Genomic DNA, 17,790 nt, shown 5'->3' on the forward strand with positions numbered 1-17,790 from the left:
ACTCACACTCCCGTGAAATGACACCACAGGCATCAGCCAGGGCGCTGGTACTGCTGCGTAGTTCCACGTCACTTTTGCCTAATGTTATAACGCCGTGCGATGAGCTCGAGCGCAACGCTCTACTTCGTTATCGCTGTCAATGATTCGCCCTCTGGCGAAAGTTTCGCTTATTTTAGAAGCGTGCGTCAACTGCTTGCATTAGAAGCATCAAGTTCATACAAGAGTTTTGCACACTTGTGGGCAATAAAATGCATTATCAGACATTTTTAACGCAAAGTTTGCTTCTGTCAGCTTTTCATGTTAGCTGTACGCCTTCTGCGTAGGGAAAATTTGTTCCGAAATTTTATTGTCGCTGCATGCAGTTTTATTTGCAATTGCTTAGAATACACCACCCAAGCAATGACAATCTTAAGGTATGTTTACACTAAGTCGGCCCGCGCAGGGCGGCACTTCAAATCACAAAAAGGTATTTCTATTCTTCACTTCCGGATGTAAAAGTCCTGTCTTACAAGGCTCAAGTTATCCCTATAGTCTTTAACAGCAGCAGCAGCCGCAAACATTTTTATAGACTCCGATCGCCCTGATTATGTTATTTGAGCATACTAAAAATTAGGCGAGTTGGTAAAGTTTCACTAAATTAATCTGTATAAAGACATACAGATAGAATTCCAGAATGGAACATGAGTCCCCGAACGAGTGGTAATATCTTTTCTCAAGAGATTTTTAACGCTGCTTGAATGGTTTATTTATTCCTAAAGTGCAACTCCGCAAAACTGCACTTTGCTCGTGACTATGAAACCATCGATACTGCTCTATTCAAACCTTGTTATGTTAATTTATTTATTACATGAAAGCAACACATATACGTCTTATGGTATGTTTACCAGCCCTGTAATGACCTTTTCTTCGCTAACAGTGCCAATCAACAAACAAACAAAGAAGAAACGAAGGAGACGCACAAGCCTGCGCGTCTTCTTCGTCTCTTTTGCTTTGTCTTTTGCGTTACAGTCACATGCGGTCACCCTCAAATTGATTAAGCCAGACAACACTTGTGAAGTCCGGCTCCTCAAAGCATTTAATTACTTCCAATTGATCCTAAATGACGTCTATAAATAAAGGAATTAAAAGATCTTGAGCCATCCAAAAGTCGCAGTTTCTCTCAAAGGGCGAAGATTGCGATAGGAAATTAGTGGACAGCAATAACAAGTAAGGATAGTAGTTTATCGGCCGTATACGTACTACTAAACACATACATACTAAATAAATTAAGAAGCATCACACTCGATGACCGCGAAACCTCGCAGTGAAAACTCCGGGGTGAGGACGCGTGGCAGCAGCAGCCAGTGAATTGACCTTCGTGCTGCGTCTCGCATCAACGCGAACTAAGCCGCGAAAACACAGGGCGCTGCGGACTGTGTCCCTATCACTGATAGCTTTCAAGATACAGCGCCGTCCGGGGGCCCGCGCGGCCACGCGTTTTGCTAGGAGTAGAACGGCCCCCACCCCTCCCTACCCTTCTCCCATAGCTTTGCCGCTTCCCTCCATTGTGCGAGCAAGATTAAACCGTGAGCGCCGGCCCACTCTCACACGTTTTCACTCGCACATACAGCGTACAGCGCTAGGCGGCGATCTTATCGGCCTTTGACTTTCTGCCGAATCTAACGACGACGGCAGAAATGGGCCTGCAGTGTCCATATAGTTGTTATCGCATTAAAAAAAAAATTGGCAGTGAATTCCAGTTGAGGTCTACTTAATGCCAAACAACGCTTAGATAAGTCTAGAATGTCATTTATGAACCATAGAAGTGTTCTGCACCAAACCGGTACTTTTCTGGCGAAGTTTTTATCCTATGGTTGGTCTGCCTATGTATGTGGCAATGCGACAAAGCTGGGGAGGTAGATTTCACAGCGAGATTCAGGAGACTACAAGGAAGGCGGACATCACGATGACGAAATCAGGAGCATATTTTTACAACATATTTAGACGGGATTCGTCTCTGAGATTGTCGAGTCATGCTGCTCTAACAGTTAGAGCATCCGGGTCTTGAATCAGGTCCCGTGCATAGCAGGGACAATCAGCCGAATGGTCCGAGAGCAGGATCACCGAGGAGTGGGCACGCCATTTGTTGGTCCGTGACGTCGATGGTCGACTTTTCCTTGTCACTTGTCTCTAAACTGCCCATCTCAAGGAGTGGCTGTGGGTGCGCGCAATTGCAGTGCGATAGCTCGAGCTTCGTGCCGCGGATTCCAGGCTCACCCCCACATGCGCACTCCCATGCGCTCCCGCGGTCCCGCACAAAAATTCTCTAAGGCAAACTTTGTATTTCTGGAGGTCGAAACGTCACTGCTAGCACTCTTGGATGGTGGCAGACTGGCAGACTGAGTCATGAGGCTTTCTCACTGATGACGGCAATTACCTTGGAAGGTTAGCTTATAGCCTTGCCCGCTTGCTCTCTTGAAATTTAGGCCAATCGAATCACAATGGGGACGTGCCCTGTCGTATTGGGTATGTGCGTCTCTGAAAATCCGCAGGCGCCAAGAGCGGAGCGAATGCAATGTGCGCCTCAACAAGGGAAATTTTATTCATGTAATAAGAATAGCACAGGTGACCGTTATTTGGAAAGCCGCGTGCACTAATAATTCTCGCTCAAACAAAACAATGCGTTGTAAGGGATGTTTTTGTATATTGGTGGATAAACATATGTAAGCTGTGTTGTATAGGTAAAACAAACAAATCATTGGCACGCATGTGCGCCAACTTATCTTCTAAGCAAATAAGCTGAACCGCAAACTAGCTGAACGAAAGATTATTTCACTTGGACAGAATCGCGAGTTATACAACCTAAACCTGCCTGGCAGTGCAGTATATAAGTTGTTAACCTCACCCCGTTTTCCACTGTGCGGTAACTATGAGGGCGTGGAATTTTCGCAGCTAATTTTGAAAAGCGTTTGTGCTCGTCCTTCCTCTCTTGAAGGGGGAGAGGGGCGCTCTTAGAGGGAGAAATCCAGTTGTTAACTCGGGCTATAGGCAACTAAACACCATGTCGCTATCAGAATTTTGCAAATCGTAAATATTTTCTGTCCATCCTCACACCGTAACAGAAAATCAGAAGTTTGGATTATACAACAGAAAAAAAAAATGGAGAAAAAAAAAGAAATAATAAACGCACACGTACAAAACACAAATTTGTAAAAAAGTTGCTACCTGTTCTTAAACGCGTAGCGGATACAAGTGATGGAGCCTAACCTTTTCTGACTACTTCTCGAACTTTTAAGCCACGAGTTTCTTCTGTTCCTGTCGTCAAAGAAGTGCTTTTAAGATGGCGGTTTTCGAAACATCCTGGCGGTTCCTCCCTACAAGCAAGCGGGTATGCTTCCTTCTGAGCAAGGCTTCTTTACGTGCGCTGAAGTCTGTTCGGTGAGTGTCACGCGTGTCTCTGCCTAGTACGTTTGCTTGAGTGGACAGAAGGAACGCACGAACGCAATTTGCGGCGTAGACACGAAGTTTATTGAACCACACAATAAAAATGACAAAACAAAAAGAGACCTACAATATACATTCGCGCGAGAAAGTTTGGAGACCACGCAATCAACAAAAAAATTAAAATATATTCAAGCGCAGCTCCGCGGCCTCTATTTGATTTTAATACTTTGTAGCTGTCGAACGCATGCACGTTGGCATGCACTCTTGATTGAGAAAAAAAAAGATAAAAAATCGCGGCACCTTTGGTCCCTAAACTTTTGCTCGTGACGATGAAATAAGGAAAACATTGGTAGGCAAGTAGCCAGTGTTAGCAGCTATTTAGGTTTTAGCAGTTAGTACCTATTTAATCCTTAGTACTAGCACATATACGTCCTTTCAATGTTAAGCTAAAATTAGCATTACATCAAAATAACTCGCAAAAACCACACTTTAAGCTTCACTAATACAGCACGCGTGCCACCTGTAGTTTTTCTCTGCTACTGAAGATATAGCTAAAACATAACAATTAGTAAAAAGGCAGCTAAAGATAAGGTTACTGATAATATCTGCTAAGGTTGGTGCTATATATATATTGTCATTACTTATATATGTCTACACGTATGAATTTTTGACGACATTGCAGCGTTAAACAGGCAGGGCAAGGAATCCATGTTGTACGACGCAGCATGAGAAGTTCTTCACTGCATGTGCCACACGCGTGCTACAAAAGTTTCCTCTAACATCCAAAAAATGTTTACATGGGCCTAATGGGCCGTTGTTTCAATGTACACTTTCGTGAGCACTTCACCTCCCTGGGTTCTGATGACGGACCAAACTTGCCTCGCTATTACCGTGAACGTGGTGGCTACCCATCCTTCAGCAATGTGGTGAATCTTGGCAGAGACAGGGGCAAGGAAGAGCGCAAAGTTTTAGAAGCTTACATCGTGGGTTTGCATTGCGATGACTGCATTAGCACAACTTCCGTGCAATTTCTCTTAAAGGAATCTTTTTTTTAGATTGTTCGCGATAGACTTAGTGTATATCTCCACCTGGCAGTGCCTCGTCATTAGGGCTGCTTGTGCTGCGCATGCTCATTTAGTCTTACCGGGTAAGTGCTGTTTTCAATAGAGCACAGTTCTTAGTCCATTCGTTGTTGTGTGAATACCCTTCGATTGTCCGTTGTCTTTTTCACTGGTTTATCCTGTTAATGATGCACCAACTGGCCTGCATTTTGATTCTTCCTTTTACATTTGTAGTCACGCGCAACAGTCCAGAAGGAATAGAGACAACGGTAGAGATTAGGTAGGGAGAGGAGGCAGAGGAATAGCACAGCCAATGTAATCACGAAACGAGAGAATGAAAATATTGTCATTCTTGGTTAGTGGCAGCTCGCATGCATGGGAGGAAAACCAAGGAGGGGGAAGGTGACCTTAGAAAACGTGTCTTGTCTGGGATAATTTCACTGAAGGAAAATTGCCACTAGATATGAAAAACGTTGAGGACGACTTAGGCAAATGTAAATTCAAGTTAGGATATCGTATCGTCCGGCAGGTTTTTGCTATTTCTCAATACAAAACACCATGCAATCTTTTTTAGCGGACAACTGACGCTGCTCGCGCAGTCGCAAGCAGCGCTACGTCAAAACGACACTACGCAAGCGGCCGCTCAGGCAACTAACACTTCTGGGTCCGTCGCGGTAGCTTAATGGCTATGGCGTTGCTCGAGATTGTGGGTTTGATGCCAACATGCGGAAGCCGCATTTCTACGTGCAAGAAATGCGAAAACGTTAGTGTACCTATTTTAGGTGCACGTTAAAGAACTCCAGGTGGTAAAAAAGATTTCGGAGTCCCTCACTACGTCGTGCTTCGTTTTCAGTTGTACTTTTGGAAGGTAAAGTCCCATAATTTTATTAAAGTTTGACGCTTATGTCTCAAGGCGATGTGTCTTGTGAGGCAATCTCAGTGCTAACCTTCCCGGAAGCTATGAACAATGGTGCACAACAACGCCCCACATCCGGCTGTGTGTTTGTGTACTACACAAAGATGAGTGCTGCATGCAAGGTAATGCTTAAGGTCAACTCACTACTCTCTTGTTGCCAAGATGCTGAATGACTTAAACATTCTCCATTGACATCACCGCCAATTATTTCAGGAAATGCAAGCCAGAACGAAAGCTTTGCTTATTTTCGATCCGACAGTTAGTAGGTTCCGCATCATTTTTTTTAGTCTTTCTTGCCTGCACTTTTTCCTCATTTTGGTCGCTTTTGTTCTTCCCGCTACTTTCGTCTATGTCACTTCTCACTCCTGGCAGGAAGTTACCGCACGCTCATTCAATAAATTTCCTTAGTGCCGAGAAAGCCGCGCGTTTTCTTTTTCGTTTTTTTTTTTTTTGTCGTGCTTCTGTTAAGATGCGGCGACACCTTAACGCAAACATGGCGGCAGTAAAGACCAGCTGCCCGATAAGGGCATGCTCGCATTTACCGTGGGAACAGATGGAGACGCCGAAGCAACGGCTCACGATGTGCCGCATGCCTTTCATCAATACACAGTGAAATATCGTGCAACCAGTTGTTTCTATATTGCCTACTTGGGGAAATGGTCTCACGGAAATTACTCCCCACTATGACAATCGCCCCCAAGTAGATAGTACGCCCTACAGTCCTAGCCAATCAAATTCTGAGACTTCTTCCGGTACACAGTTTTACGCCATTGGTTCCACTTGTTTCGCCAACTTTTTTTTTCTTTTTTCGTTCGTATTGGTGTGACCGGCTAGTGTTTCACTGAGTTTAACCAGTGCAAAACCTCTCCGAAGTTCGCTTCTACATACCGCGTCAGTGTCAACTGGTCGTTTTAGCTCAGATATTGTATTTTAAAAGGCGTGCGTTCTCCAGTACCTTACTGTTGTGAATGCCGATCGCACAGCTCTGTCCCAATAAATCAACAAACAATGGCCTGTGTACTACGCGTCATGAAACAGTTTGTACGTAGCTTTTGCAGCTAAAGCCTTCAGGAATGATAGGGCATTTGGTAGGTTGGGGCCTTCACAACTTGTTGCTATATACAAAAGCTTCTGCTAGGGTTTTGTGGGATCAAGCCGAGTGTTGGCATAAAGTAATATAGTAAACGACAAGAGAGCTCCCTCTCGTAGGCAACTGTGGCAGACTTTCTCTCTAAGCGCGGACTTTCTCTCTCAACGGACTCGGTGAAACAACCCCACCTCCGAGATCGCTGAAACGCGCCTCCAAATCTCGAAAGGCACGACTTCAGTTTTGGTTTTGTTATGGTCACCAGCAACGTCACATGCATTGTCGAGCAATTTCATGCAGTGGCTTGGGCCAGTGTTTATATGTTGCGACGAGGAGTACGAGGAACTGTTTTTCAATTAGTTTTATTTAAATTCATATTCGTTTAAAGCTTTAGCACAACGCAATAATCATGCCAACTGTTAATGAGTAAGTAGAGCTTCATTGTTTTTAATATTGTATAAAATATTCGCACGAGAAGAAGTACCGTGAGTAAATGTTGCATCGTCTTCCTTCAGTTCGAATGAGCATGGTGGACAGACAAGAACATGAAAATAGCAGACAAGAATTTATTGCAGCAAGAATGGAAAAAAATTGGCAGACTGCGAAATGGCAGTAGTAGAAAAATGTCGGAAATTAATAAGGTGATGGCGATAAACCTTTACGAGAGTGTAACAACAAACACAAGACCTCTTACAAATAACCAGATAATGAAGAGAAAGCTACATCAAAAAGTCAACAATTTAATTACTGAGAAAGGGATTTTTAGAAGGAATAAATATGGCGCTGTTTCATATAGACCCCTTTACGAAGAAGAGTGGACTAAGGCAACAGAATTATCCAAATGGTTGATATGTCAACACAACATGGCACGCAACGTCGTCATTGTTTCGAACATACCTCGAAGCTGCGACACTTTCGAGGCGCTGTTACCGCTGGCGTCACCGCTCATGTCTGCGCATAACAAAGGTAGCAGCTGTCAATGGCTTCATGGCCGTTACTGCCCCCACCGTCACTCGTTTATGCCACCAACAGTGACCCAACGAATTACTAACCGAATAAGTTTTTAACACCATGCAAAAGACCTGCCTGCGTTCACGCCATTAAACCACGAGGAAGCAGTAGCGATAGACATCAGCAGACGAACGCAACAACGACCTTCGACCACAGTCTACAGATTAGCGAGCCGGCCGACGCGGTGTGAGAGCGCGTACATGCTGGGTTGTGCCACCTGTGAAGCTGGTAGCCATGGCCACAGCCACAGCCCCCTGTCTGTGAAACCTGTAAGGAAACCTATCGAAATCAGGGAAGCTCCAACTTGGCCACGGCACGGCTCAAGTAACTATTCTTTTACAGCGAAGGCTGTTTATGGCTAGGTTCTAGCAGATCTCGTCTCCGTGTACATAGACCAACATTTTTTCATACGTGGGCCGATCCCCAAAATAGTGCAACGCCGGCCCGACCCGCGGCGGTTGGGAAGCAGGGGCGAGGCACTCCCTATACGTGGGCCGATCCCGAAGATAGTGCCATACCAGGCTGACCCACGTCGGAGGGGCGGTTCGCCATTTGGGGGCCCATATTCACAGCTTCGCTGGTCATCTTTCTTCACAGAGTAGGAGGGTACTTATTTCTTTGTTTACGATGTTTCTCTATGGCGTTCCAAGACAGCACTTGAGCGGACCCTCGCATTATTGCAACTGCGACTCTATATATAGAGAAAGGAATGCGCAGCCTTGCTTGCAAAGCAGCTTCTCAAGACGTACAGTGATGTCAAGAATAAATACTGCTATACGCACTTCATTTTTCGGCACAACCTCTACAAGTTAATTCCAGCACAACGGATGTATGATCACTACCCAAACCGCGATATTTTTTTTCTTTTTACTACCTGCACGCCTCAGACATGCATTACATGCATGAAACGCTCCTTATAAAACAGCCGGTCCCGCGTTACCGCTGTTTTCAGCACTTCTAGCATGCAAAACGCTTAGCGTCTTGGAAAGAAATAGATTTTGGTCGCGTTTGCCATATTAGAGTTAGAAGGGTGGCTTACAGGCCAACTACCACCACTTTGGCGATTTCCAATCTACAGATATTGACAGCTCAAATCGCGGTTATGTTATTGACAAAACATTCCAATATGAACAACTATTTTTCTAGTATACAACAGAAAGTGATTATGTCGAAGCAAGAGGATGACGCATTTGGCGAAGGAAGCTGGCTATTTTTGGATTACTCAGGATGCCGGTAAACTGGGGCGCGATCGGAGATATTTTGTTCGATACGCTTTCTGTTCAGTTGCTGCAACGTCACAAAGTTGCAGTATGCAAAATTTGTGACAGCGGGGCGGAGAGAGCAGCCAATCAGGAAGCGGTGACCTCCCCGGAAGTTTACTTCCGTCGTTTGTCGTCTGCTTGCAGACAGTATACTACAAAACGAAATGTTTCTCGTCTTCCAAATGAATGAAATCGTTACCTAAAAAAACGTATTTTATCTTCTCAAGCCCAAACACGTTTTCAAATAGTAGTACGTGTCACTACTGCAATTTATAACTATTAGGTTCTTTGCGTCGTCCCTAGGTGGTGTCGCGCACAGCGAGAAGAAAAAAGAAAAAGAAAACGACGGGAGGAGTGGCGCACTTTTCAAGGGGCAGCGACAACATTCCAGTGGCTCGCTGGTACCAATGATGTTGTCGATTTATCTGTACAACCAACGAATTATTTGTTTCGAGAAACAAAAACGACGCCGGAATTCACTTTCTGCCATTTCTTCAAACGCGTTTCGCACCGCCACCCGCTCTCCTCCTTCCTCTAGAAACGCCAGCGCAACAACAAAAGTTCCCAACGGAAGCGCCATTTTCTCGAATTAAGCTATGGATTGGATTCAAACGTGCTATTCCGCAGCCGAAAGAAAGCCGGAAAGGCCGCCTGTTGGATCCAATCCAATCCACCAGACGCGCCATGCGAAGCCGTATGATCGCTCCAAACTTCTCAACTCCCGTCGCGTTCGGACGAAATGCTCGGTGGGCGGATGATTGACAGGAGCGTGTCGTCATCTTGACGTCACCAAAAACGGGGCGGCGGCCCGCGGCTGGCGACGTCGGCGCGGAGTAGGCCAATAGCGCGCGCCGGTAACCGAACGAACGCGCCGAACAACCATCTCCGATCGCACCCCTGGTGTCGACTGTTTTACGCTCTTAGATCTATGTTGGGCTCACTTTCTCGTTCCAAGTATTGTGTGCTTTCGAATCTGCGGGGAAGTAGCATGTGCCGCGACACTCTGTTGGTTTACACAGTGTGCATATTCAAGCTCAGCTCCAGGAAATTCTGAGCTTGGTTTCTCTACCACTATGTTTTACGAATCATTGCAGGAAAAATATATCGTTCTATGTCCGCGGTAGTGACACGCCTGGCGAGTTTTTGTTCAAGGACAAAAATGGTAAATATGTTGTTTTGATCTAGGAGGAACTTATTGTGTGCTTTTGTGTGTGTGTGTGTGTGCGTGTGTGTGTGCGTGTGTGTGTGTGTGTGCGCGCGTGTGTGCGTGCGTGCGTGCGTGCGTGTGTGCGTGCGTGCGTGTGTGTGCGTGCGTGCGTGCGTGCGTGCGTGCGTGCGTGCGTGCGTGCGCGTGTGTGTGTGTGTGTGTGTGTGTGTGTGTGTGTGTGTGTGTGTGTGTGTGTGTGTGTGTGTGTGTGTGTGTGTGTGTGTGTGTGTGTGTGTGTGTGTGTGTGTGTGTTTGCAATGCCATGCCTCTACCATACCTCTACGCGTCTTATGGTAGAGGCGTGGCATATCTATAATGGTGGAAGTGCGTGCGTGAGTAAGCCTTCGATTACTTTACATAAGGAAGAGATTAAGTGCCTTATCACCCGACTGACACGTGGTGATACCATTCCTGAGCTTGCACAGATGAGTTTTGTGTCTCCTTTCTTTTTTCGCCTCAGTGCTCCCTTCAGTTGATAGTCGGCGTTCGTGCTGTCCACTTCTCTACTCTTGTGTCCTGTCTGCACGCCTCACCTCTTTTTTGCATGATGAACTTGCAGAATAATCGCAAACGCGACTTTCATTAATATTTAACGAAATACGTGATCACGCCAAACAAAGTTTCAGGCAAGATCACATATTAACGCGTGTTTAGAAAAAGTTCATTTCAAAAGAAACAATACGAACACTGAGTCAAAAATAGCGATAAGGGCCCCATGTCGCAGAAAATTCTATGCCGGCGTCGGACGTCGCTTGGCGAAAAATCATTCCGACACACGACCCCGCAAGCCCTCCGCGTGGCGTAGATGCGTTGCTGAACTAATTGACTTACTCAAAGTAAAATACGTCAAACAAATCGTACAGTAAGACCTAACACATCGTACAGAAATGATAGCGTCTGAATTTAGCTTGCTGGAACTGAGCGGCGCGTCCCGCTCAGTTCCTTGCAACAACACAATCGCGCTCGGCTTCGCGCATCCGCAAGGAAGCGGCGGTTGGCGGGAGGCACGGCAAGCATTCCGGAATCTCTGAACTCTATCGCGTTCCGCTCTTAAAGGCGAAACTTACGCGCCCTGCACATTTTCTTTCACATCTATGAGTGTGATAGCACGGAGGTACACGGCACTGCCTGGGGGACCGATCTTATTTCTTTAAATATTGATGAAAGTCACCCTTGTGACCATTCTCTATTTTATTATACGTCGCACTGTCGCAGAATACAAATTGAACTAGTGTTAGGGAATTTACATTATTGGTGTTAGTTATAAAGAAAGAACAAAATCTGGAATTCATACGAGGGAACAGCAACTTCCAACTTAGTCACTATCGTCGCTGCACAACGGAGTCGAATAGAAAGGAAACAACCAGGTACGCGCAAAATGTCGCAAGTTACCGCTTGCTTTCAGCTGACGGACCTCTTCAAAGTGGCACATACTTGTACTCGGACTACAAGGACTGCCTCATTTTGGGAATGCCTTACGGAAATTCGCAAGGTGAGAGTATAGTTACACAGTGATGCCTCTGATACCGTTCGCAATTGGCGCAGGCCGTGTTGAGAATTATCGCAATGCTCCTGCATGTAACCACCTGCCCACCGGCTGCGAAGCAGGGAGCAGTCACCAGCGCCGTCTTTCGATCAGCCTTGTGATGAGTTGCCCGGAGAGAAGCCTATAAATATAATAAGAATACACTTAAATCATTACAACCCCTATAGCTCCTCTCTCTCTCTCTCTCTCTCTCTCTCTCTCTCTGAGTCTGAACAATCAGTGTAAAAAAATGGTGTCACAGCAACAATACACACACACATCTATATACATCTATATATATATATATATATCGCGCCAGTCAACACACTTTATGAGTTATGCCTATGGCTGCTTCAGTTTAACTTAATTCACATAATTACATTCACCTTTATGCTTAAGGAGAAACATGTGTATGTATGACTGCACCATAGTTTGGTCTAATATGTTTGGCGATGTCAGCATTGCCTATGCCAATTTGATGGTGCGACATCGAGTTCTTTTGAATGGGTAAATTGAAAGAAAATCTTTAAGAGTCACCAAACGCAGCGCTATCCAGAACAGCACTGCGATGGCAGGGCTCACAATTCACGGGTATGGGTTATCATCCTCGGCAAGATTTATAACGAAAACACGAGTGTAATTTCGGCACGTATCTGGAATGCAAAATAAACTACCATGAACAAATACCGCAGTAACACCCTAAAGAATATTTTAGGTTTCACCGTAGGGTACGAAACATAAAGACATTGTTTAAACTTCTACTTCAAAGCAATATCAGCCGCTCTAAAGGAAGTGAATGCATTTTCACTAGCGATAATCTTCGTGAAGCTCCGCGAATATGTACTCATTGAAAGGGAAAAGAAGCTCTGCTTCGAACCACCGAGTGGAAGTGTAGGAGGAGTTAACGGTGAGTATTTCATTATGCTCGCCCAAATAGAGCCCCCTTTTCTTTGGGAAACATTGACTGCTAACACTGCTCTTCCCAAGCCATCGAAGACAACGCTAACACTTCTGTCAGCTTAGACAGGCGGACATTTGACAGCTTAGAAGAGCTCGATCTTCAAGTACCGTGTGCGACTGCGACTGCAGTTTAATATAAACTTCCTATGGCATATATCTCGCTGCTATCAACAAATCCATGCAGGCGATACTTTTCCACGAACATATGCGATGGAAAATTCTTGGTGCAGTCATCAGTTTCCATCGTAGAAAAACGGGATAAGAATTGGACGTTTTCAAAACAATATAATTCCATTTCTGTTTAAAAGTACGCCTCCCAAATGGAACAACTTCAATTTTTGAAGAGATTTTGCTTACTACGGACAAGGTTACCCACAAAAAAAGATATATCATGAACATAGAGTTCAGTGCAACATATCTCATCTCAATGCTTCATTTCCTTGTCTGATAGGTATCGGTCCCTGAAAAACTGGAAACACTGTTTTCCAGTACACTGCCGCATGATGTAATTTGAAAAACCTTATTTAACAAGGCGGGTCTTTTTGCCTTCACAGAATGCATGATGTGGATATCTTGGGAAGCCAAAGACCAGCCCCCGCAAGATTGCACTGATCAGTATGAAGACAATTGCGAAGACGGAAAACTCGCTTTCGACGAAGCCACCTGCAGTCCTTTCTTTCTTAAGAATGAATAAAGCACAATATTTTTAGAATACAGACACATGCTACACATTTTTGTTCCACTGCACTTGGCCTGGTATACTCCTAATGATGCGAATGGAGTAGTGCGTTGTTGTGAACGCTCAACTGAACTAGCGCGAGAAAAAGCTCGGGATTAGCAATAAGCCCAACTTCAAGTGCTTCAGGGCTGCAATTCCGTAAAATATTAAAAGGATGTTTTCAAGTTGGTGATATTTTCTACATGCTACGTAATAGACGCATCTGCTATATCAGCCAATGCGATGCCTTGAAATACATTTGACGCAGCAAAATAACAGCGTAATCTTACTGCCTAGATCGGTACCACAACAATGCAATTATATTTGATGCATTCTAAAATTTCAATACGCTAGAAAACTTTCATCATGGCATTGCTTATCCCTAGTTTCGTCTACGTAACTTCAAGGTAATAAGACGTTTTATGCCATCTTGAACAATAACGGGACATCTTGTTTCATCTACAGTAAAAAAAATTGTAGGACACTTAAGCTTCGCCTTCAAAAGTGGAACGCGGTAGCGTTCCCGTCGACCCCCCCCCAAGCGGTGTAAGAAATTGCGCTACGGCGCAGCGATCACTTACGAGGCGCTCCGCATCGCACTTTGCACCCACGAATCACGTGGTGAGCGCCGAGCAACGCAGCGTTCGGCGCGGCAATGAAACGTGCGCCTGATCGGCACGGACAACGTCGTGATCGGCACGGGCAGCCGGGCCGCGACCCGCCAAGAAGGCGGACGCGATCATGGGGCTGACACCTCGATGGGATCGTCCTTTATCTCTCTTGGGAGCACCACGCAGACGCGTGACTCCTCGCCAGCAACACGGCACACATCTCAGAGGACGTTTTCCCACCAGACGCGCTACGGCGCAGCAATCACGTCAGAGGCGTCCCGCATCGGACGCTGCACTTAGGAATCGCGCTGTGAGCGGAAAGGGGAGCCGCGTCGCCTAAACATGAGGGTTCGAGTGACGCACGCTGGAAGTTGGAAGGGGAGAGAGCGAGAAAACTTATTAAACGCAAGGGTATTGGGGAATCCTCGCACCGGTCCCCACACGGCCCCAATGCGCTCAAACGAGACGAAGGGGAGAAGCGGGCGAGTGGCGCGCCACCGGTCGGGGCAGCGCCGTACATTGCAAGGAGGGGGTCTTCTGTGTTTGCCGCAAGATGGCTCTGCGTGTGCGCCAAGCGCAGAAGAAATGTAGCGGAAACGTACTTCGCTACTCGTTTAACTGCGACTTCTGTAATTTACATGCTCATAATTACCGATATACACTGCAGTGTAACAGGGTAATTGCAAATAGAATCCGGAACACCTTAGACTTCCGTCAACCAAAGGACCAGGCAGGATTCCGTAAAGGCTACTCAACAATAGATCATATTCACACTATCAATCAGGTGATAGAGAAATGTGCGGAATATAACCAACCATTATATATAGCTTTCATTGATTACGAGAAAGCGTTTGATTCAGTCGAAACCTCAGCAGTCATGGAGGCATTGCGGAATCAGGGTGTAGACGAGCCGTATGTAAAAATACTGAAAGATATCTATAGCGGCTCCACAGCCACTGTACTCCTCCATAAAGAAAGCAACAAAATCCCAATAAAGAAAGGCGTCAGGCAGGGAGATACGATCTCTCCAATGCTATTCACAGCGTGTTTACAGGAGGTATTCAGAGACCTGGATTGGGAAGAATTGGGGATAAGAGTAAATGGAGAATACCTTAGTAACTTGCGCTTCGCTGATGATATTGCCTTGCTTAGTAACTCAGGGGACCAACTGCAATGCATGCTCACTGATCTGGAGAGGCAGAGCAGAAGGGTGGGACTAAAAATGAATCTGCAGAAAACTAAAGTAATGTTTAACAGTCTCGGAAGGGAACAGCAGTTTACGATAGGTAGCGAGGCACTGGAAGTGGTAAGAGAATACATCTACTTAGGACAGGTAGTGACTGCTGATCCAGATCATGAGAGTGAAATAATCAGAAGAATAAGAATGGGCTGGGGTGCGTTTGGCAGGCATTCGCAGATCATGAACAGCAGGTTGCCATTATCCCTCAAGAGAAAAGTGTATAACAGCTGTGTCTTACCAGTACTCACGTACGGGGCAGAAACCTGGAGGCTTACGAAAAGGGTTCTACTTAAATTGAGGACGACGCAACGAGCTATGGAAAGAAAAATGATAGGTGTAACGTTAAGGGATAAGAAAAGAGCAGATTGGGTGAGGGAACAAACGCGCGTTAATGACATCTTAGTTGAAATCAAGAAAAAGAAATGGGCATGGGCAGGACATGTAATGAGGAGGGAAGATAACCGATGGTCATTAAGGGTTACGGACTGGATTCCGAGGGAAGGGAAGCGTAGCAGGGGGCGACAGAAAGTTAGGTGGGCAGATGAGATTAGGAAGTTTGGAGGGTCAACATGGCCACAATTAATACATGACCGGGGTAGTTGGAGAAGTATGGGAGAGGCCTTTGCCCTGCAGTGGGCGTAATCAGGCTGATGATGATGATGATGTAACTTTCTACGGCACGTTTCTAAAGCAACACCGCATCCACTAGAGGCACTTTTGTCCCGATTTGAAGCATCGAACTCATGGCTGAGCGGTGGAATCCTACCAGGGTCTCACACTCCGGAGACCCTGGTTGTATTCCCACCCAGCCCATCTTGCAAGTTGTTTTTATTTATGAATTGCCTTCCGGAATTTTTCGCTGACGGCCAACGCCGCCGACGCCGACGACACCGGCTTCTCTGTGACGCGAGCTCCTTAACGCTGTCGCGTTAAAACAAAGAAAGAGACTATGGTAGGGAAAATGGTAAATACCTCCATTTACACGGCGTTATTTCTTGAGCCTACTTATTTATTTATCCAAGTCGAAGGCTAGGACTCTAGCTATTATAAGTAAGAACGAGTGCCTGTGGGATGCGAAAACCTCCTTGTCAGCCTACACTCTAAAAAATGGGCCGCTGTTTATACTGCACTTTTCGCGGCAAGATCGGCTGTGAGCTATTTACCGTAAAGCAAAGACGTCCGTACTTTCATTCCACGCCAACGCAAGAGCACTCTGCCGCATTGAGAGAATTTTCCCACAAATTTCCTTTCCGAGCACCGCAAAAACGAGCCCTAATGTTTACAGCAATTTACCGTGAGAAATGCAGATGTCTGTAATTTTATTCAGTGACACCAAATGCATGGTTGTCGAATTTGCATCAACTACCCATAAACAGTACTGGCTTCCCTAATTTTGCTACATAGCACCACATTGACATGCCATCATACTTACAAAATTTCAAAATTTACAATTTTTGGGGGGGAGGGGGGGGGGGGGACTCTGTGTTTGCCCGGGCTCGTATTGCGTGTTACCCTAGAGAGGGCCACCTGCAACTCTGCCTGTGTGAAAGGCCGATCTAGGTCTTCGTTCGGCGCTCCTTGGTACTGCCTGGGGGTGGAAAGGTTGGTGGCAGTGGTTTGCGGGTTAGCTGAGCCGTGTAGCTTCGTCTGAAGCTCTTGGAGTAGCTGATCCTCTGTGCCGCCATAGTTGTGGATTAGTCGGTTTGCTACAAGGGATGTTTGCTACTGGGGTTGCTCACCCCAGTGTTGCAATGCAGTGCAAAGCAATGCACTGCGATGTGTCAATAAGCTCTAGTGTAGTGCTAATTTGGGCTGGTTGGTGCATGTAATGAACGGGCAAATAATGAGCTGTGTCATAACATTTGTCCATGAATAAAGCACATGGAACAAATGGTGTTGCATGCTGGATCAAAATTGGTATGTACCAAATTTTGGTATGTACCACAATTGACATAGTATGACAATAGTGTATGACGAACATAAATGATAGGTCATGACATGAATGTCATGATATGCTTGTCACGTAGGTCATGAAACAGCCGCCTACGCATTGGTGCTCTCATGGTCGTTTCTTTAACTTCGTACGTACCACAATTGGCATAGTATGACAAGAGTGTATGACGAACATAACTGATAGGTCATGACATGAATGTCATGATATGCGTGTCATGTAGGTCATGAAACTGCCGCCTACATCTTGATGCTCTCATGGTTGTTTCGTTAACTTGCTATGTACCAGAACTGGCATAGTATGACTGGAGCGTATGACGAACATAAATTATAGGTCATGACATGAATGTCATGATATGCGTGTCATGTAGGTCATGAAACAGCCGCCTACATCTTGCTGCTCTCATGGTCGTTTCGTTAACTTGCTATGTACCAGAACTGGCATAGTATGACTAGAGTGTATGACGAACATAAATTATAGGTCATGACATGAATGTCATGATATGCATGTCATGTAGATAATGAAACAGCCGTCTACATCCTGTTGCTCTCATGGTCGTTTCGTTAACTTGGCACAGTGCTTCGCATAACATCGATTCCCGCAAGGCACGGTATCTGCCGGCTTTTCCAATTAACGAGCATAACCTTTTTAAGTCACTTTTAAAATACACTTTTTGAAGTATTCCTAAATTGTATAATTAAAAGTAAATGGTCGTTAATTTGGCTTTCACTGCAGTGCAAAAATTCTCCAAGTTAACCGAATGTCGAATTATCCATGGTATAAAGAAAACAATAAAGTGCTTATTACGACAACATGCG

General features: G+C 45.5%; 1 protein-coding gene across 1 annotated transcript in view; it reads left to right on the forward strand.

Annotated features, from left to right (window-relative positions):
* The window catches only part of LOC129387283 (uncharacterized), a 48,582-nt gene extending 35,412 nt beyond the window's left edge, over window positions 1-13,170 (forward strand). Inside the window, exons 3-5 of the mRNA XM_055076118.1 lie at window positions 9,855-9,922; window positions 11,373-11,459; window positions 13,007-13,170. Of these exons, the coding sequence (XP_054932093.1) occupies window positions 9,855-9,922; window positions 11,373-11,459; window positions 13,007-13,146 (295 nt within the window). The 3' untranslated portion in view covers window positions 13,147-13,170. The remainder of the gene's footprint in view (window positions 1-9,854; window positions 9,923-11,372; window positions 11,460-13,006) is intronic.
* Window positions 13,171-17,790: the final 4,620 nt, after the last annotated feature.

This window comes from Dermacentor andersoni, chromosome 2, assembly GCF_023375885.2.
Source record: "Dermacentor andersoni chromosome 2, qqDerAnde1_hic_scaffold, whole genome shotgun sequence".
Lineage (NCBI taxonomy): Eukaryota > Metazoa > Arthropoda > Arachnida > Ixodida > Ixodidae > Dermacentor > Dermacentor andersoni.